Source organism: Accipiter gentilis, chromosome 4, assembly GCF_929443795.1.
Source record: "Accipiter gentilis chromosome 4, bAccGen1.1, whole genome shotgun sequence".
Lineage (NCBI taxonomy): Eukaryota > Metazoa > Chordata > Aves > Accipitriformes > Accipitridae > Astur > Astur gentilis.
The window spans coordinates 32,639,879-32,662,609 of NC_064883.1; the positions used below are offsets into that span (position 1 = coordinate 32,639,879).

The 22,731-nt window shown below is 35.8% G+C and overlaps 1 protein-coding gene across 11 annotated transcripts in view; it reads right to left on the reverse strand.

Annotated features, from left to right (window-relative positions):
- PARD3 (par-3 family cell polarity regulator) overlaps positions 1 to 22,731 on the reverse strand; it is a 461,320-nt gene that overhangs the window by 212,919 nt on the left and 225,670 nt on the right. For all 11 annotated transcript variants that reach the window (XM_049798455.1, XM_049798452.1, XM_049798450.1 and 8 more), the window contains 3 exons: positions 13,466 to 13,557; positions 10,371 to 10,454; positions 647 to 772 (listed from right to left, as the gene is read on the reverse strand). In XM_049798455.1, coding sequence (XP_049654412.1) covers positions 647 to 772; positions 10,371 to 10,454; positions 13,466 to 13,557 — 302 coding nt within the window. The remainder of the gene's footprint in view (positions 1 to 646; positions 773 to 10,370; positions 10,455 to 13,465; positions 13,558 to 22,731) is intronic.

Here is a 22,731-nt window from a genome sequence, read left to right on the forward strand (position 1 = left end):
CAGGTTAGAGTCAAAGAAATAAAAAACACATTTCAAATGTCTATTAGTATAGAACAATCAGAATAAATTATATTCCTTTGGCCCTCAACATGTTAGGGTTTTCAGAATAATATTATCACCTTTAAAATCACTCATTTTCTGCATACTACTTTTTCTGCTTTCTCTTTCTATTATCTGTGTGTGAACTGGAACCTGATTTCACTTTTAAGTCTTTCTTATTCATTATTCCAAGATTCTACCAAGTCCAGGCGTCCACTGAGCAAGTATTTACAATCTTTCAAACTTCTCCATGAAGTTTCCGCATATAGTACCTTTAGTTCTCACACATACAAAAACACAAATATTTTTAAAATGTTAAAAATAAAGTCTCTATGCTGTCCATTCATATTGAACATGATGTATTGCAAGCATAAGAGCAAAAGTCATATGGGAATTTCAGGATGACAGTTTACCAATGCAAGAAGAATCTGTAAGGTGCAAAAATAATCAATGAGAAGTGCATATACTTTAATTACAATAATTATCCTGAATTTTTTGTAGTTTGGCTAATTAAAAGCCACTAATGTCCCCTAGTGTACTCAAATTACTGCAAGGTGCAGTGTTAAAGATCAAATAATGCAATGTAATGTGCAGTAAGTACACTTACTGTTCAAATCTCCTATTCCGAAGGTCTCCATCATTAATCCTGACAATACAATCATTCTCACGAAAAAGGTTTTCTTGTTCAGCTTTTCCACCCTTCTCCAATCGCTTTACCAGCAGCCCCAGGGTTCTGGAACATTAAGATTACAAATGACTACTGTTTGAACAATTTGAAGCACAGAAAATCCTATTGACTTAATATTTTATCATAAACACTATAGAAACTAAAATTTAAAACAGCTTTACCTTGAAGTAGAATACCATAGTTTCAAATAATTTCTAAGCATTACCTGAGTTATTATCTTTTATCTGTGAAACAAAAAGCCTAGGTGAATCAAGCATGTCATTTAAAAGTAGGAATGAACAGGCAGTGTGATGACAGCATGTCCATTCTTGCAAAGGGCCTAGACTTCTGAGCAGTAAAAGCTCCAGGAAGCACCACACATCTGAGAGCCAGCATCTTTTCTGCTAGTTAACTGAAGTTGAACAGGTTCAACTTAAAATTTGAATTTCTGAATTAGCCGAGAATACTGCAGCCGTCACTACTGCTTTTGTGCAAGTGAAATGTGGGGTCATCTCACATAATAAGCAGCCTATAACGAAGGGATGGATAGAGGATTCGGGAACTTCATGCGAACCAAATGTTTTTATTTTTAAACCTTAACTTGTTTTACTAAACAGAAAAGAGGAAATTAAAAACTTAAATGCCATTTTTAATTCAGCATATTATCTTAAATTAATTGCCTCAGGAATGGCTGAAGACAATTAGCATTTGATAGCCTCTGTGCAATGAGTTGGTCACCTCTGTCTAGTGCATACCTACAGTGTCATCTTAAGGATGTTCTTAGAGAGAAAAGGTAAACAAATATTCAACCTGAAATTATGAAACGGTTCCTGAAGAGTGGATTTCTGAGGTACCGACCGGTAGGATAGTGTAAAAAGTCAGTGCTGTTTCTATAGCTGAACTCTAGGTTTGAAGACGGATTTCATCTTGAGGATTATTCTTGCATCGACACTGCATTTGATTTTTTTAAAGAAGATCAGTTTTACATTGAAATCCCACAGAATGTATCAGTGGGTCAAATTCACATCATCCAAGTCAACAGTGTCACTTTTTCAGAAGTCATTTCAAGGCATGGCGTGAAAAATACTCGGTTGCGTGGCAGGAATTGCAAGACCACATATGTCTTTTAGCACAAAACTTTCAGTGATCATAGCACTTCAGTTCACACATACCTCAAAGTAAATGAGCAGTCAATGATGCTTAAAAGGACTCCTCATGCGCTCAAAAGTTATATATGTGCTTGAGTACTTTATCAAATGGGTCAGAAAAGCAAAATTAACTTTAACTTATTTCTTCCACTTTAAATTCTTCATTTACCAATTTATCATCAACATATGCAAATAAGACATTTATTTTACAGAACAGTCATACGTTTTCTCCTACAAGGCAGATGAAGGAGTAAGAGAAACGATCCTAGTAATATTTCCTTTTTGGAACCACCTAGAGACATTAAGATACAAAGTTGAAAGAATCTGTACATGTAAACAGAATGTGAGAAGAAAAACAACATAAAGCATTTTGACAACACAAATCATCAAATGAAGTTTGAGTCAGACATTAACATTTAAGTGATACTATTCTGTTTCCAACCGATATGGAGTATTTTGCGGACACCTACTGCACCTTTGACCTGTTTGGGGGGGTCCCATCAGCGGCAAACCTTCTCCACCCTCATTTGGTTCCCAATGGACCACTTGGGTGCAGTCACTGATGCTAACTGTGATTGGGCTTGACTTTAGCTCAGCTGCTGCAATTAGCAATATGTGTCTTTGCAATAACACTGGTGAGCACAGGGACCAGAAAGATTCCATAAAGCTAAAATATCATTTCTCTAGAATCCATGCATGTCAGGAAAAAAAAATATCTTGAAAAACACAACCAATCTAGTCGTATCCCTCCCCATCTCAAGTTGATATATTTTGGGTTTGGAAAGTTCTGCCTTTTGCAGATTCCTTCCAACAACCCAGCATCTCCTATTAAAGAGGAAAATAAAAACCAATTTTCCCAAATTTCCCAAAGCAAGAACAATTCTTCCATGGTTTTTTTTTCTGATCACCAAGGTAGTGAAACACCTTGTATTATCTAGATATTTTGGGTAGTTTTCTGTTCGCCTTTCCCACGATCCTCTAACAGTTTGCATGACAAAAATTTCTGAAAGTCCACAAGTCACACTCTAACTTAATGACCATGTTGTCCTCCATTTATTGTACTAAAATTTGCTGATAATGATGAAGGTATTTTGTTACAGGAATTAAAACAAAACAAATTTAAAATATATTGATTCAATCCCTTTTTCATTCCGTTGGCTAAAATAAGCTTTGAACACAGTCTCAGATTTTTTAAAATGATAAATAATTATAAAAAATAAAATTTTATAGAATGTTAGTTGCAAGAAAGCACTAAAATAACAGTTAAGAATGTTAATGATAAAATGGAAAAAGACTTGTATGCCCTCATTACATTATTTTTATCAGAATTATAGCTTTGATACATGTAAAACTGATGGTCAGAAAACACATTTGTGACTTTTTCACTTGTGAATTGTTGAATTTCTCTGGGGAGACAATGTCTTTGAGTCCCAAAGTGAAGTTATCGAAGAGGATATCTCTAAATGGGGAAGAGATAAGCAAGTGAATACAAAATTAGGAATGCTACATTTGAGAGAGGAAAGAATTGTGTCTACTCTCTCTTCTTTCATTTCATGCTGAACCGCATTTTCATGCAGATGTGCTCCTCTGTAATGCCCAAAGACAATTCAGAATTTGGATGTGCGTGCAATGCTTGCACATGACCATACACAATAACTGCAACAGGTGTTTTGTTTATATGGTTATATACTAAAAATATCAAAATATCAATATGCTAAATATCAAAACATATTCTACACAAAGTACAACACTCCAAGTTAATACTATGATAATACACTATATAAAATAATATTATTATTTCATCCCAAAGTCTCCATGTACTTATGATTACAAAGTAATTGGTCTATCAATGGGTTTTGCATAGTGTTTTTCTTGAAACTGCTTTCTACTGTTTCACATTGTGAAGTTATATTAAATTATTGATGCATCTTTATGCACGGTTTGTCATTTCTTAAATTTACTTCACCTAAGCTCTCAAATCTAGTAAAAATATTACTAACCCTAGCCAACGGTAAAATAATGTAACGCATAAATAAACTACCAGTCAAAATTGCAAATAATCTCATTAAACAAAGGCTATAAGTTCTACTAATGCAAGATTGCTCATCTCAGACATAACATATGGTGCTCATGAGGATTTTGCTTTTTAACAAATGTTAGAGCTAGGTTAACCAAGGCATATAAAGCTAAAGTCACTGAGAACAGATTCAATGCTGGATGAACAGCCTGAGTTGAATTTGAAACCAGGATCCTCACAGCGCCTTTTAATTTATTTAATTTTTTGATACAAATACATGAGGCAAAAGATCCTTTTAGACACAGTTCCAGAAACAATTTCCTGAATACAGTTCTGCATAGCAGAGTAAACTCTCCTAGAACTTGCAGAAAATGTATGTTCCTGAAAATTTTAGTAACAAAAGCCTATCAATTTTCTACAGTATTTCTTCAGCATAATATGGTTAGCTGTAAGAATATGACTCTAAAAAAGGCATTATGGGAATTCAATGTTTGTTGTTGCAGTAACTGGAGATAAACAGAGTAGACCTGATATTGCAAATATGCAATAACCTAAAAACTAATTGGATTTTTTTTTCCCTGCCGTATGCCACCACGATTAATCCTGATAAGTACAGATGTCGCTCTACTACAGTTTCAATATTACGTTTCCCACATTAGGAAAACATAGATTTTGAAAGCCTGTAAAGTAATCTAGTATAAAATACAAAAGTCAGTATATATATTTTTTTTAAATGCAACCATGTAGCATACCAATATATGGGTGCATTTGAATTTGGTTAATCTTGTCCAGTTAAAGTAAGCCAACACATTTTCTAATATAAATTCTTCCATTATAAAAGTTTTAAACTGTAACTTTAAGAATGACATTAAATATTGTGTGAACCTCTGCAAAACACTCTGCAAGTCTACAACCGCATTGAAACAATAATTATAAATGGAAATTTGGTACCTGCACTGTTTTAGACTAACGTTAGCTGACATAGGGACAGAAGGGAAATAGTTTCAAAGCACAGAACTCAATCTTTGTATTTGTTTTAAATACCTAACTGGGAATGTAAACAGCTTAGATTATATTAGCATTTGCACCACTGTATTTCCACAAGGTTCATTACTCTAATTATACAATTAAAATAAACTCAGCTACATGTGTTAACATTTCAGTTCTCAGTATAAATTACAACCAATGATAAAAGTAGAAATAAGCAGCAAATGTTTTATTGACATCTAAATTGCCTGAGTTAGTCTGGGTAGTTCTTTGAAATTGTGAACTCCCCACATGCCATCCAGCTGTATGGAAATGATGATAATTTGTCTTAATAAAAACTGACAGTAAATACTATGAGAGTAATAAAAATATTACATTGAGCATCTAGAATATGATTCGGCCATCACCGCCCATTGTACGTACATACTGAAGTTATTTACCTATTACCTGCAAGCTAACTGTAATATAATCAAATCAGGCAAAACAGAAAATAACCAATTTAGATGTTTATGTAAAGTCACTAACATGAAAAGGCAAAAACTAGATTAAGGAGCAAAAATAACGATTGTTTGAAAAGCCAATGTGTAGCAGTTTCATGCAATGAAAGATCTCTGAGAAGTTCTACAGGAACATAAACACGGTATAAATTTCCTGAGATTTGGAGGTCAGAGTAGGCAAATTAGCTTACTTGTTCAAGTTAAATTATCATGGCTGATCAATGCTAAATTGGACATAAACTCCTTTGCACAACATTGACGTCACGGCGCTCCTGCAGAGGCATTAAAATAACTTTATCAGCTTTCACGCCTGAAGTCCGGAACCAATTTCCAATCTTTGGTAACTACTCCTCAGCTTTTTAGCTTGAATAATACTTCAAATTAAGTTTATATAACTTTTTAAAGGCTGAGATCAGAAAAAGAAAGGCTTGAATGCAGCTAAAGGAGTGAGGGAATGGTACATTCACACCACAGGGAATCTTCTCCCAGTGCATAAGTTTTTGAAAACCATGGCTACCTTTGAGGCTTAAAAGGTCAGAAATGCGGGAGAGGAATAAATGGAGATGCAGATAACACACACCTCCTAGATGATCAAACAGAATACGATCATTAGAGAGGCAGCTTGAAGGCGGTATTAAGGACTCTCAGTATAGGCAATGGCCATTAGATAATACTTTAGTTTTCTTTGTATCTTGAGTAAAAGACTAAAACTTTTACAGTGAAATATGAGGTGATTTTTAAACTCTAGAAAATGAAGGGCACTTCCACTAAAAGTAAAAAAAATGAAAGAACTACAGAACAGAAAAACATATAAACAATTTTCTAATATGGTATACATCAATGCCTACCGTCATTTGAGGTTTTTCATTTTTTTAGTAAAATCTGTTCAGTTTGTTATTTAAACTGGCAAAAAGCAATGAAATTCAGTCTGTTATTTTTCTAATTCTTCTGAGACTTCCTTAATATTTTTAAGACATTTAGGATATGTAACATAGAAACACAGATTAAATATTTTTAGCTGCCAGGTTTTAGCTCTATGGATTTTGTGGCATGCTTCTATAGGAAGAACAGCTGGCAGAGCCCTACATACTGCTCTGCATCAAATGGGGTTTTCAGATGAATATCCAAATCCTTTTCTGTTCTGTTTTATTAAGTAGACTTCACAGTAGTCTTGGGACTATAACTTCCATATCATTATTCACAGAGATTTCTGGTGTTATCTCATATATTCTTTGTGTCAGTTGAACCTGCTTCCAAAGACAGACATGGCAGGATTTCAGAAGAGCAGCTAAGGTATAGAGCTTAAGAAGATTTCAAAGACTCTTAAAAGTAGAAGAGATCATATAACAGTAAGTTATGCTATAATTACTATTAAGGTTTCAGAGAAGAGCTTGATACAACCCCATTTATGCATCAACATAACATCCCCCATCAGCCAGGATTTCTCAAATGCTATTCTTCAGGGACTGAGTGCTTCCTCTGCTTTCTGAGCACCTAGTAAGAAGGAAGGATTGGTGCTAAAGGCAATTTTGCACAGATTTAGAATTTTCTTTCCTTTTATGCTTTCCTCTCATTCATTTCCTCTTTGCTCTACTCTTATCTAAACACTTACCCCTTCACTTTCTATTCCGTCCTTCTTTCTGCTTTCATTTTCATGCTTCCTATTCTGCTTTGCACTGCATCTATGCCATTGCCAAAATGTCCAAGCAGGTTTTGCAAACAAAACTTTTATCTTGAAAAACTTCACAACCATAAGGTGATGAATATGTATAACCCTCCCTGATTTTGGTAAGGTGAACAAACTGTTATCCAGATCATATGATCAAAAAGGCCAATAAAGGACTGATAAACTTCTAGAGGTAAAAACAGAAGAATAATAAGCAAACATATCCATAGAAGAAAGTTTGACCATGTCTGTACAAATCAATACTATTATTCCCAGAGAATTATGGAGACATTTTTTTCTTCCCATTTAAAAGAAAAGTCTCCGTTTTACTAGAAATAGAAATAATTAGTAGCATCTATATAGACGAGGCAGAGATCTTTACAGATTTTGTTCAAGATCAAAAGCCAATACTGAAGACAGATTCTTACTCCAAACCCAAATCCTCAAAAGACCATGAAAAAGTCAAATATTTCCTCAATACTAATAAAGGACATAGATCTGGCATGTAATTTTTAGAGGTTTGGGGTGTTTGCTTTGGGGGAGGGCAGATTTTTTGGTGGGAGATTGCTCCTGCTTATTGCATAGGGGAAAAAAGGGAGAATTGCATTAGTATGTTTTTACACCTTTTCACTTTTTAAAATTATTGATTTAATAAACACTCTCTATTAAGTAACATTTTCAAAAGCAAGAGAAAGGAACTGGAAGAAAAATAATTGAAAAGACAGCATAACTGGAATTGAACACCAAGCAAATATAAAACAACGGTGGACCAATGGACTAAATTATAGGATACATCAGACTTTTTGGACATGCCTCAAAGTCTTTACTGAGTCCTGTATTTCATTTTGTATATTTAGGTTTCTACTGAGCAGATCCCCTGCTCAAGTAAGTTAGTTCACTGTAGCACGGAGCATTATGCTCTGCAGCCAGAGGAGGAACAAAGAGCAGCCATGTGCTAGAGTGAGAAACAAGTAGGCAGAAGAAGATCCCTGCCAAGCACCTGCTCTCCCTCTGAATCTAGCAAAAGGAAAACCAAGTGCATCTTATCTGCTCAAAAAAGCTGGGGGACAAGGAGGGGGAGGCGGGGGGAACAAACAAACAAACAAACAAAAAGAAAAAAAACACAAAGCCCCCCATGAAGTGCTACAAAACTTAAGTTGGGTGCATTCCTTTCCCTGCCCACACCGCAGGCTACAGGCTGCTGGAGAAAATGTCTTTATTCTCACTGAAAGCATGTAGAGGTGTGGGCACAGCTGACAGTAAAGCAGCAGTACAACACAAGTGCTTATAATCAATATCAAGCAATGAACTCTACTTTTCTTTCACCACAACGTAGACAGCATGGGAGAAATGTTTTGGAAATATCAGAGGTCCTCTCCAATTCTGCTCCTCCACACTTTCAAGACATGGACCCAAATATCTCCCCTCTCCAGCAGATTATTTGGGGGACGTTCGAAAAAAACTCAGAGAGCAATTGCGCATACCATCCATTTTTCAGTGAGGGGAGTTCTAGTATTACAAAGAGAAAGCAGATAAATTGTAATACAATATTTTTTCCCTTGTAACAGAATTTGATTTTCAAGTATGTCCTGATTCTAAACATCTATATTTAAAATTGGCTTTTCTGTTATAAAACTTTATCATATAATCCCAAACTGAGGGAAAAAAAAGAGTTAATACTCCTTTTGTAGCTCTTGACATAGCTAGCATCCTTAAAATAGTGAGATATTTTATTTCTGTGTTTATGGCTTTTTCATTTTACATGCTCTCATTATGTATAAACAGTTTAAGCTTCGTCTCAGATTTGACAACCACATTAACATCCTGGAATTGAATTTTACTTGAGTTTAAATTATTATTCAAAATGTCAAAATACACATTCCTAACATCAATTTTATTAAACAAGTACTTAGTAGGCAGCCAACATTATTAAACCGGTCTTTTTCTTGGCCTTCACACTGTCTAAATCCCAGATAACTGTGTGAACATTTCAACCATTTCCCACTTTATGGGATTTACTTCTGAGCTTATGTTTGAAGCATCATTCACTCATGCCCCTTCTTTCCCCACACTGAATTTACTAAATTTCAGATTGTGAAAAGAAGAATTTACCACTTTATGGAAGTTTGTTCTTAATACTTACAGTCCTCAGAAAAAGTAGCCTTAAATTTAAAAAAATTACATTTTCTCATAATACTTGTCAGTATGGCTATGAAAGCATTGGGTTTAAAATAACAACTGCAAATAAAGCTCTTATACTGTGTTTAAAATACTGTGAAGGTATTTGGTATAGACAGAAAAATACATTTATCATTTCTGAAAAGAGGGTATCAATATTTGAGATATATATGCATAGCAAGTTAGTTTTGCTCTTAATTACTAAATTGAAATTGCTGTTGGGTTGACAGACATGTGAGAACATAACACCCCTTCAGGTGTAATCAAAGATTACTTTTTAAAATATGTATTTGTTCCCCTTTTCTTTAAAGAGGGAAAATACAGTGTATCCTTAGAATACGCATCACCAAAACAAAATTTGCATATATTCCTGAAGAACTATCATTTTTCAACATACTTAAAAGCTTCAAATCCACCAATAATTGCTACAAAACTTATGCTATTTTTCTGACATAAAGTTAATGACCCTAAATGCTAAAACTCTACTTTAGCAAAGTAAGCATTAGACATATGTATTCTGTTTACAAATATAATCCCCCACATTATATTTTTTCATGTAAAGGACTTTCTTTACACTTTTTTTTTGTAAACAATCCAACTTCAGGAGTTCCAGCCTATCATATAATAAAACAGGTTCACCTTCCCCAAAACCAGAATGTTTCAACTGGTTTTGCTGCTTCATTTTAACTGTAACAGATGGGACAACCCTAAATATCAAAAGCATGCTGACTGTTTTCTGTTCCACTCTTACCAAGCACAGGCGTAGGACGCCTCTGGTTTACACTCCTGCTGTTATTTGGGAACTTGCGCCTCTTAACAGTCAGCAAGGAAATGTTGCATAAATATCTACCTGAATTAAAGCAGCAGATTATAATTTTTAAGAGTCCAAAAGGAAACGTCTTTATACTGCAATTTCCCATGAGATTACAACAGAACCTCTATTGAAACCCCAGAGTTGTAACTCCTCTTAAGCAGAGCCTTTCCATTATGGAGTCCATTCCAAGTACAGAGCCAGTAAACTTGCACCTCTTCCTTTCTTAATCAGTGAGACTGCCTTTTGAAAAACATACAATATTCTACAGAAGGCAAAGGCACACAGTACAAAAATTAACACAACTAAGATAAAACACAGCAAGTTACAATTCAATTAAAATCCTACACAATACGTTACCTTCCGCCTCGGGCACTGAAAGGCACTACATGGATTCCCAAAGGCCCGCCGTCATTGGAGACTTCTACGAGCTTTACCATATCACTGTGAGACAATGATGAATGAGGGAATATGAACATGTACCGTGAAGGAACCAAAAAACCCCACACAAACATACACAGAAAAACAAAACCATTCCAGAAATCAAGTCATGGTGATGAAAGCATTGTTGAATGCTACGTACCTGAAGATTAATCTGATGGCATGAAAGGAGATCAATCATCAGAAATAGTTCAATTAATAAACCAAACAAAAATCAAATAAATTTTTTGTAAACTTAGTTTGCTATATAAGAACAGCTATGATCATCACATGCATATTCTTTCATTCCTTCCTTATTCTAAAGTTAAATTTAAAGTTAACTTTTTGGACTATTGAGCAGAAATACCTTAAATGCCACATAGAATTTTTCCTCAGAAGCCTAAAGCTGATCATAGCACTAGCGTGCTTTAATTTTTTTATCTTCGAGAAAGCCCAGTCTAAGCCTTAACATTAGCTTTCACATAACTAGCCCTTAATCAAATAAGAATTATTACATTTTTAATTGGTTAAATTTTTCTGTTTTAAAACACACTAATTTGTTTTATTATAATTCCATTTTATTTATTGGAAGATTGCTGTATGTGTATCTCGTTACTAGACAAATTTCCAAAGTAAAATTTAACTATAACATTCAAAACCAACCAGACATTCTCCTGAAGCAACTATACATCTAGTTTTCGATTATACTTTTTGCTGTAGAGAGGGAAAAAGTGAAAGAGGAAAGTACAGGTTCAGAAAGAGATGCAAAAATTCTAGAAATAGATTTGGACCAAATCTACAGATGCATTTGAAACACGCCCACATCTGGAAAGGTGGAGTATAGCCCATAAACCACAAAGAGCTATAAATACCCAAATGAGAAGATAATGCACAAAGACCAAACCTCTCAGTAAATCTGGAAGTGAGAGAACTGAACGAAAGCCACAATCTAAATTTGTGGCTTATGCCTCTCTCTAGTATTACATACTTTTTCCACATTTCCTGGCACTACATATATATATACACACAGATCTTTGAGAAGCTTGTTTCTCACAAGCATACAAATAAAATTTACACTAGAAATGGAGCAAATAGCAAGACCAATGCCCTATGAAAGCAGTAAAAGATTTTCTACTTCCTCAATAAGCTCTTGATCAGATGGTGGCCCATCAGTTTGCAATGCTCAATCTGGAGTTTGAGAATAACCAGACCACATATTGTTAGGAAGTCAACAAAAATCCCGTGTTGCAGTTTATTTTAGATTTCCTCCACATTCAATTTTTTTAATATATTTTTAAGGTAGCCTTTACATTTGTTCTATGCCTCAATTCATGTCTGATTTTTTTTTTAACTTCTTTTTCAAACAACACAAGTGAAAGATCTCTATCCCTGTTGCCGCTGTTTAGCTCAAGAATGTACTTCAACAACAGGAGAGTTGAGACACCTCAGCCAAAACCATATTATGCTTCAGACACGGACCAATGTTTTAAGACTGCCAGCATTACAACTTTTGGTAATGTTCCCTGTCCCAGTTTCTGTACAGGCTAACTTCATTTAATTCTCACTGTACATAAAGGCTAAGCTGTCATTATCTAGCATGCAAAGCAGTGCACAGGAATCAACCAATGCCCTTCACCTCCAAAAGGTACTCTAAAAGACATCTTTTGCTATTGGTATGCTTATGGCTCCCTATGATCAACTTTTTTCCAGCTTTCCTATTAGCTTAAAATAAAACTGAGGGCTGAGGAAGAGAACAAGTGAAAAATCAGTGTGATTCACCTGGAACTGTCATAAGTGGAAACACAGCTTAAATAATAATAATAATAAAAAAAGTCAGTTTTCATATCCAGCCTACACTGTTTAACTTGTTCTACTGCTTGAGTCAGTAACCTTCCTTTTTTCCAAAATACACATTTAAGGTCTAGGCACTCATTTTTCTTATCCTTTTTCTTCAAAAAAATCCATCCCAAATTCAAATGTTATACTCTGTAGAACAGAACACAAAAGGAAATTATCCCTTCCTAAGAGAGATTGTTTCAATTCTGCTTCCTGATTTTCTCAGAAGTTTGGGCCAACTGCTTCAAGCAAATATATGAAGAACTATGATATCAAAACAGAAAGAATAAAGTAGCATAAGATGAAAAGTCAGTAAGTTACTCAAAAGCAACACCAAGAAGCATTACAATGGACAGAAGTTCTGCAAACTCTATTTAGCAAACAGCATTTGGAATTTCCGATGTAACAGATTTTGTATATAGAACAGAGTAAAACTCAGCATGTATTGCCTAATAGAAGTCATCATGATCTTTATCTAACATTTAAACCCTCTGCACCTAATTCATAATTTAATTCAGAAATAATAGGAGCAGATTTATTTTTATATAAAATTTCAGTTTAGTCGATTTAAAGGGTTTAATTTAAGGATATCATTAATTCCACAGTGAGGTATGGATCAGCTCTTTGCAATGAAATGCAAAAGGTCAAGCTTGCTGTATCTCATGATGAAATAAAATATCCTTAACTGATTTTATTTTTTTTTCCCAATTAGGAAGAGCTTCCCACTCCTAAACAACATCAGTCTTCATCCATTCACAAAGTATGAGGTTTTTGACCGCATAACTTATGTGACCCCCATGCACGTCTTCCCAGTAGACAGTGAACTGGTGACAGGAATTAAGATTTTCTCCTTTGAAATTCCTGCCTGTTGATCTATTTGTGTTAGCCCTGACCCTATTCATTCTGTCAAGTTTTCAGAGTTCCATCAAATAAGCATCTTCTTTGAGGCAGAAAATCTACTGTAGCATCAGCACTTATGAATGTCAAGTTTCCGATGCTCATCTTTAACACAGGCTTTTTAAACTGTTTAAAATCTGCTTTAAAAAGTTCCATGAAGCAAATTGTTTAAAACCAAAATGACACATGACCTAAAAAAGACTGCCCCATTTTCTTAAGAGCGTATTACTCTGAGTTTTTTGCTAGTCCATGTTCAGTCTCAAGATTCATCATTAAAACAATGTGTTCTGCCAGTAACTTACTCCAGGGAAAAACTGGTAGCATTCTCCAAACCAGTGTCTGCATGTCCAACTGGCTCAACTCTGCTGTTGTCCTCCTCTGTTCGATCTTCATCCTAGATATAAAAAAAAAAAAAAAAAAAACCAAAACCATTTAAATCTAGGTTTAATAGGTTAACTCATTTTAATAATGCCATTTTACCATTTTCAGATGCTTGGGGTTACCACATGTGCAGTGGAAATGTGTGCTTCCACAAGTACAAAAATCTTTTTTGTTGCTGTCTGAAATGTTTGCAAATTGGTTTTTGTCCCTTTATGCGTTTTTGTAATGATATTTATAGTTTAGTCAGGTTTATATCATAATTTTACTACAGTTATAAAAGCAATGCTACGTAAGTTATCACAGCCAGCATTTTTTTAAAAGGTACACAAGAAAAAGCACAAAATCAGCTGATGGTCAGCAGTGTTTGGGTAAACATCTTCCAGGCTCTTTCTGGGCAGGTTACTGGGGTCTCGGCTGAACACACAAGGCAGCTAACTGAGGTTCATTTGCCAAGAGTTATAAACAGTGTAAGAAAATGCAGCTTGTATAATTTCATAAAGTACCAAGTACTCTTTAAACACTTTTTCCCAGGCCTTTATTAATAGCACGCCAGAAAAGGCTGACATCAAAGAGTTACGTGAGGCTCTTATGCTAACCGATTGATTTTATTTTTAATTTGACTTTCCAAAAAGTACATACTTTATTCACCAAATGTGTAATTTTAATGTCAAAGTTGTGAATGTTGTATTTTCAAACTTGGATCAGGGTAATTCAAGGACTACCAGTAAGAAGATCTAAAACCATTCTTACACCTGTGTTACTCATTAAAGGTTTATGCTTTTAATTACCCATGTGACCAAACAGAAAATATTACAAAGTGTGAACACTCAGTTTCAAACACGGACTTAGATTCTAGAGCCAGAGCCATCAGATCAGTAAAATAATAAGTGATAGGTTATGAGTTTAGCACACAGAGTCAGACAACATATTAAATTATTGAAGAGATATTAAAGGCAGGCAGAGGCAGTTGGTAATGTCCAATTGACATTTCCACTGAGAATCTGCAAAAGCAGGAGGCTGGATGCATCAAGTTTCCATGGGCTGTAGATATGCCTTGTGCATCCTGGATAGCAGCACGCTGCGTGAAGCCAAGCTACTTGAAGATTGATGATCCTGTGTTTTGAGAGGCTTTAATATGCACTTCTTCGTCATCTATCTCTGTTAAGCACTAGGCAAGTAATACATTTCAAAGGTTAACCAGCATCTTGAACCTGCCTGGAACTGCATTATGAATGTAAACAAGAACTCAAATTAAATATTTTTCCATATAGTAAAAGTTGGTTATAAACCCAATATAAAGGATAATCCATATAATTCATAAATGTGACATAAGCCGGTGTTTACTTTTCTATATTTACTGATTTCAGCTGAAGTTCTAATATGTACCATGGCATAAAGTTTAAAAATAAATATGCAAATCTCCATGACAATTCTACAGTTACATGCAAAAAGGCGTATATATAAGAAAATCATAATATTTGGAGTTGTTTCACATTAAAAAGAAGCATTCCACCTTGTTTCATACAGTATCTTCCAGATCACTGTTGCCATGGGTTTCTTGTTTTGAAGTTAGGAACACTGGTGATTGTAGAAAACTACATAGTGTATTTATCTTGCACTGAAGCTATTATCTGCAAGTCTAAAATCAGAGTTGTTGATGAAACGCAATTTTGAATCTCAGCTCTGATAAAAGGTCATCAGAAGTGAATGTGACTTTGTTAATACAATGTTTTTGGCAATTTACCATGTGTGGTCTTTTCAAGCAAACATACGATAAGTATAAACACATGTAAGAAGAGATCAAACTAACATCCTATTAGCAGATATGCCTCTGCTAACAAATGTCTGGCTTTATGCTGTGTCATTTTAGCAGACATCTGTATCATACAATGTAAGCATCATTAATCTAGTACCACTCAGGTCCTACACTACCATCTTTCAGCCCCACAAGTTTTTCCCTTGACTAGTTTAAAGTCTGTACATAAAACTCCCCTTGCCCCACTCCATCTTTGCAGCAGTCCTTCGGGCTTGCTCTTAATAGACCCACTTTCAGTGCTCTCCTGGGATACAACCTGCCATGCAAGACTCGTGCTAAATCCTTGGGGAAAGCCTTCTTTCCACCACTTCCTAGCCCTGACAGTATCTTTGCTCTCATTCCCAGGGCCTCCTAATGTCAGCTCACACTTAAGCCTCTCCACTTGTTGCACATCCCATTTTCTTTCTTTCTCTCCCAGCTGGTGGCCCAGAGGTTTATTCTGCCAAGGGAAGGAGCATCCCCCTGCCTGACCCTACGCGCAGCCAGGACGAAGACAACGGCCAACTCGCCTGCCTCCTGCCTATACCATAGCTTTTAATATTAGGATGTAACACATCAGAAACTGCAAACCAAAAGCTATGTAAAACAGATGCTATCTGGCACCATCACATCTACTTTTTGTGCCTTTTGTATCGAGAATTATAAACACAGCAAGTTTTGGAACCAGACTCACTGTCAGTTATCCAAGCAATTAAGGAACAGCAGCTCCCACACGCCTCTGTCTGGCTTTTCCCGGACAGCAGACAGATCTGTATCAAAAACATGCACGTGCCTGTAAATAGGTGCTTAGAGGAGGAGTCACAACCCTAACGAAAGCACTACTGCCATAATCAACAGACATATGATGTATCCTTTTAAGAATCTTTAATATTACAGTAATCAGGCTCTCTTTTCTTCTCAAAATAACACAGATTTCGATTTACGTTGAAATGAACTGAGAGAAAAATTGGACACCTGCAGAGGGATTTGACTTAAAATTCTGATTTACTAAGAAAAGTAACTAGCTGTGAAAATCTCTGCATCAAGCAATTATTTCTTTATTTGGAAAGCAGTTTTTCTTCTGCAAGGCAAATTCCACCTGGATGTGCTATCATGAGGTAAAACGAGGAAAAGGACATTTGGAAGACCAAGAAAGTTTCCGAGAACACAGACGGATATTATTGCAGATGCTTCTCAGAAACAACTGATTTGAGCAAACTCCCAAACCTGTAAGGTTTCTTTGCTCTCTTTAGAAACACCAACTCCTGCTATATCAAAAGATACAGCTCCTAATGTACAGCCACTAAAGACAGGAATTTTTTTTTTTCTCAAAATTGAAATAGAGTAATTAAAAGACTTCTTCCAATATACTTATACCTATCTTGATGTGTTCAGCGCAAAATTCCCCCAATTGCCTTTTGCTGAGATGACTCAGCCAGGGCTTCTCACCTCGGCCTCGCTGTGCCAACAGACATGGATGCAACTTTCCTTAAAGCATCCATGCCATCTGTCAGATATTTAGGCTACTAATACAGAGATTAAACAATATAATGACAAGTTTGAACAATGGCATCAAACAGAAAGGAAACTTCTTGAAATTTATTTTAGTTAGTTTAAGAGAATTAGGGATTTCAAAGAGCTATTCTTACTTTTAAATGGAACTGTACAAAATTTCTGTGTCTTGTAAGAGTCAAGTTTGTGTGCAGGCACACAGCAGCAGACTCTTGCAAAAAAAATTTTAAAAAGTCATTGTTCTAAAAATAAAATTAAAAAAATCACTATTAAGTTCTGTAATAAAATTAATGACTCCAAGACTGAAAAATTATCTTAACTGCCTAAAGTGGACTACTAGTGCTAGCAGTTCTACCTATAAAAAGGTCCATTTCACAGTTCACTTGCACAGCATTAAAAAAATACATATGAAAATTTGCAAATTGTTTTGTATTTTTCCCTATCACCTCTTAGGATTACAAAATCCTCAGTTAAGAAATGTAAGCCGTACACTTGCCAACAACTTGCCAACCTTATTCAATATGTATGAACCCAAATAGTCCCTTTAATTACATTTTCTCAGATTACTTATGTGTAAAGACTTCCTTGTGTCATTTTCAAAGCTCAAAACCAGCCATGCCTTCCCTATCTTACTGGACATTTACCTTTCATTACCAAAATATCAGCTCCTGCCTCTTATTAATCCACAATTGCTACCAGTCACTACTTCATCTTCAAAGAAGCACCTTCCCCACTCATCTCTGCTGTTCAATACACTTCTAATGAACTCCCCTAAAACATAAGCAGAACTTCTTCACATTCCCTCATCTTTTGAAGATTACCTGCAGAAAACTCAATAGCAGCCAGGGAGTCTGAATAAAGTTAGTGCAGTCACTTAATTCCTACATGTGCAGTCTTGATTTCTAGGTGCCTGGTCTGAGAAAGTACAATCTACTTCAGCCAGACACAATGGGAAATGGGCTCTGAAGGAATGTGAGCATTATGTATAAATTCGTCTTCCCTGAACGCTTAATCCCATCTCTCAAATTCAATAGCAGTATCTCCATGGTACCAATAACTGAAAAAAATGGGAGTAAAGGTGTTTGGCTCAGGTAGGTTGTGTTTTTTTCAATTCAGAGAGATAAAATAATTATTTCATTATTGTTCAAAAAGTGATAATGGTTGTACAAAAGACAGTAAGTAACTCTGCTTTCAAATGACTTGAACACTCCACGGCAAGGTCTGCTACACTGACCAACACAAACCAAAAATTCTGGCTGGTCATTTATTGTGTAAATAGCAACTGTCTTGTGCAGTTAGTAAATCCAAATTAACATTAAAGAAAGGGAAGCTGTAAGTAAAGTTTATCGTAATACATGTGTGCATGGAGCTGTGCTAAGGTTTCACCACCGACCTCCCTTCTGCACGTTCTCCTCATTTACTTCTGCAACCTGCAGTGTTAAATTCATTCCTCTTGTGTCTCTACCTGCACCTCCAACACCAGGTACTGGCTCCCTCTCCTAAACCTGTGCCTTCCTGCCCTGACTTTGCTGTTACCTTACACTCAATTTAGAGAGTTTCACCCTCTACCTAGTCCGAGTGCTGGGCAGGGGATTATGGAAAGCCAAGACAGCCAGGCTACCGGTGCTCGGCATCCGTGCCCAGCCCCATCCTGCAGCAAGCACAAGCTGGCATCGCAGCCGGATCAGCCCCACCATGGAGCCTTCATCTGGGAAAAAAGCACGCTCAACCACTCCAAGATTGAATGTACTCAGTGAAAAGAGAAAGTCTGGGAAATTTAGCTGTAAATTGTGGTAAATCTGTTCCCACTGTACAAAAACCAAATTTTGTTCTGACTTGTGAAGTTGTTAGCTGAACAACAGATCCAGCCTCAGCAGAAAGACGGGCTGACCTGGGTACACAAGAGCTATACGAAGGAACCGTGTTTTAAAACATAATTAAACCTCTTTAGTATTTATAGTCGTCTACAGAGTAACTGCATCAAAGTATTTTTGCATGGGGTGGATGTTCTTATTATACAACACTTTCAGCATTTTTACTAGCATTAGCAACAGAAAGCAGGCTCTTGAAATGGTTAGCAATTGCAACCATCGCGGTAAACAGGCAGAGCTATCAGTAGGAGCAACATATGATAAATATATCAGACATACACCCCTCTGCAAATAAAAGCCTGTCAGTACACAGCTTCTGTGTTTTGGAAGAAGAATTCAAGCTTGTTTGTTTTCTAGCATTTAATTTCAGTATAGTCAGTGAAAGTACTGTAAATACCAAACAGAAAGGAACAGTATATAACGTCCAACAGGTACTTTAGATTTTACTGTAGCGGACACATTATCAATCACAAAAAGCTCCTGAAAGACTGCCACTATTTTTTTCCCCAGCCATGACACAATAAAAATAATGCTTATGTTATTAAAATATGCCCTTCCCTTCATCTTTCCCCTTTTATTCACTTGCACTTCTCTGTAATGATTATGGAAGAAGAGACCGTATTTGCTATTAGTCTCCTGGCAGTCGTGTTTTATAAATGTTTGTTTGGTCTTCGCAACATAAAGTAGGTTCTCTCTCTGTATGATCAGACTTGATAGGAAACAGCTCCTCAGGGACCTATTTTCCTGTGTCTTAACTAGCACAAATATACCAGCATCAGGCTTTTGTGCTAATGTTCTCACTTCTTGATTAACCGGCCAAATCTCCAGAGAATGGCAATTTTCAAGCAAATCTGAAGACCAGTTACAAAGATCACATGGGGAAAAAACAAAAGTTATTGAATAAAAAAAAACAAACAGGGTTTCTCCCTCTTGAACACATATATATGCACAAATAATTAGGTGAGAGCTTTGTGTAATCCACATCAGTACTATACTAGGTGGGCTGCTATTATCAGTAATACAGGGAGAGAGAGGAGAGAGAGAAACCTTACATTAAATCATCATCCACTTAAACAAAAAAAAAACCACAAAAAATGATTAAATCTTTTTTTTTGTTTATATATATATACACACACATATATATGAGTTATTATTCTCCTTATGTCTCAGTCATCCCTATGTTACTCACATCCTTGAGCAGGACGGTCATCCCACAATTGGAAATGGCAATATTCATATAGTTTCTATATGCCTCACTACTCTAAAATGAAATTTGCCTTGCTCAGTCAAATCAGTGAATAGATATCATATAGACACAGAGGAGCGCAGAATGGAAGGGATTTCCCAGGTCTCTGATGAATATCAAATTCATCCCCTGCTATCACAGGCAATCATCTCCTTATTTCCCATTTAATAAACTGATCAAGCTGAGCCTTAAAACTGGTTGGCTTCACGATGGTACTATTTCTGTTGCAAAGCGCCTCAACAGAAAATGTTTCTACAGATTTAAAGAGAGATGTATTTGATTTCCTATTGTCCAAAAAAAAAAGAATACCAGATAGCCAATGAATATAATTTGATAAAACCTTCCTTTGACAAACCTATAAAACACTTAATTCAGTTTTGAGTAACTACCATTGTTTCATGCCTAATGACTCTTCTTAAAACATATATTAAACGCCATGTAATACTACTAAAAACTGAGCAAGCCCATAGTATCTCAATTATATTGTAGTGTGCATTAGTTTAGAGTTTTACTGAAGTGCATAGTCTTCAGGGGCTCAACAACCTGTGATATGTCACTGAAATCACACACATATATCCTATAACAATTTGGTGGCATGCACCTCTATCGCACAGCTAGCCAGGCTAATGGCAGGAGCACAACACAAATACTACTCGGCCATTTAATGGAGCTTCCACTAAAAAAGCTTTTACTAGATGATGCTGCAGTTAATTCTTTTTTACAGTAGGCACTGCAGACAGCACTGAAAAGTACGAGAGTCTTTTAAGAGTTTTAGTAGGTTAGACAAAAGGTTTTCTTGCTAGTGAATAACTTGAGACATTTTGCTGGTTCTGCTTCTTTACAGTAAAGAAAATCTTGGACATGACCTTACAGTGGTAGCTTGCCAACAAACAGCATGAAACACATTAAAACTCAAAGGGGTTTTTTTGTTGTTGTTGATCGAACACGCTTGTTAATTAATGTAGCTGAATGGTCTATGCCTACCAGCACAGAAAGAATATTGAGAAAAACAAAAGAGGAAAAAAAAAAAAAAGAAAAAAAAAATTGCAAATACTTAAGCAACTCAGCAACCCCCTACAAGGAAAATGGCACAAAATGGGATCTGATAGAGAATGAAAACCATAGTAATGTCTAGAGCAACACTGATTTTCAAGCATTTCACAATAGGTGTTGTAATCATATTTCATAGACTGTATTCGCTGTTTGAGTGAAAACTACAACACTTGTTTTCCCCAGGCTGAGGGCATCCCACTCCAGACCATTTCAGCGACTTCTCAGGGACTACTGACAGTCCAAGGTGGGAGGCCGAGGGAGGACGTGTGCTGTAAACTGATAGCTACCATAACAAATCCATACATCAAGGTTTCTCTACAGATGGCAAATATCAAATGGATAACAAAAATGTGTAGCTGTTCCCACCAGATCATATTTAAGGAACATTTTAAAGAAGATTCAAGTGTTATTGTAGCACAACTATTTCATGGTCAGCCATTTTGCAACAGCTCGATGTCCACAAATAATATGCATCACCATAATACTCAGAGCATATTAGAAAATATTGTAATGATGATAATTCAGTGTCCCAAGTTTCTATTCATTGACACAAGGGTAAATTGTTGCCAAAACGGAACCTGATAACACCTTGATGATCTATTTCTTATATCAAGATGAAGACAACATTGAGTTCTTTCTTAATTCCTACACTGACTTGTTATACAATAGTGGCAAAAATCACTTAAAAGTGCATTTCTCTATTAGTATGTTGGGGATAATACTCCATGTTTGCAAAGACAAATGAAGACAAGACACTTGGATACAACACTTTGAAAAGCAGTAGTATTAAAATGGATCTTAATTGTCTCAGCAGCAGCTTAGGATGCTGACCCACAAAATACCTTTTCTTGCTCAATGATACCAGATGAGCTTCACTTTTTCCTTTTCTTGTCACCTGGTAACGCTTGCAGTCCATAACCTATTTTTTAGTCATTTTATTAGATGCCAAGTATCTGAAGGATTACAAAACTCAAAGACATTTCATCACATAATTAATTTGTGAGACAGAATGACTGACAAGCAAACCCAACCACAGCTAACAGGAATAGCCAGAAAAGGTTTGGCATGACCGGACAGGGCATCCCAGCGCTAACAGTGCCGCCTGTCAGGGAGTCCATTAAAATGAGATTTTAAAAAGCAACATGACGATAGAAAGTCAACTAGAAGTTTAGATGCAACAAGAAGGTACTAACAACTCATGTGCTAAATATTTGAAATATATATAGCATGGATTGCCACACTTTCAGTATTGACCAAAGCATCTAAAGAGCTTTCTGAAGATCTGATCAATAACAAATTATAGATGTGTCCACTGTATTACAAAGAGAATTACTTATCTCATAGACCCATGTACAACTGTATCAAATTACCTCAAATTGATTGTTGCCTTAAAAATGAAATGGGTTCATTTTGTGTAACTGCCTAGTTACAGTTTTTATTCTGCTTTCTGTTTTTCCTCAGGATCCAAAACATATCTGTTTCACAGGTGAAAGTCTATGCTCTTTGTTTGTTTTACATAAGGCTTATCTGCAGATTATTTCCATGTTCAAATCTCTGAAATTTTATACTCTTGTCATATGATTCACAGACTGACATACAGACCACCAGGATCTTCCAATCTAAAACAAATATTAGGGCTCATATTAAATACAGATTCGAAGTCATACTTTGATGTCAGAGTCATGGGAAATATTTTTAATGCAAATAGTT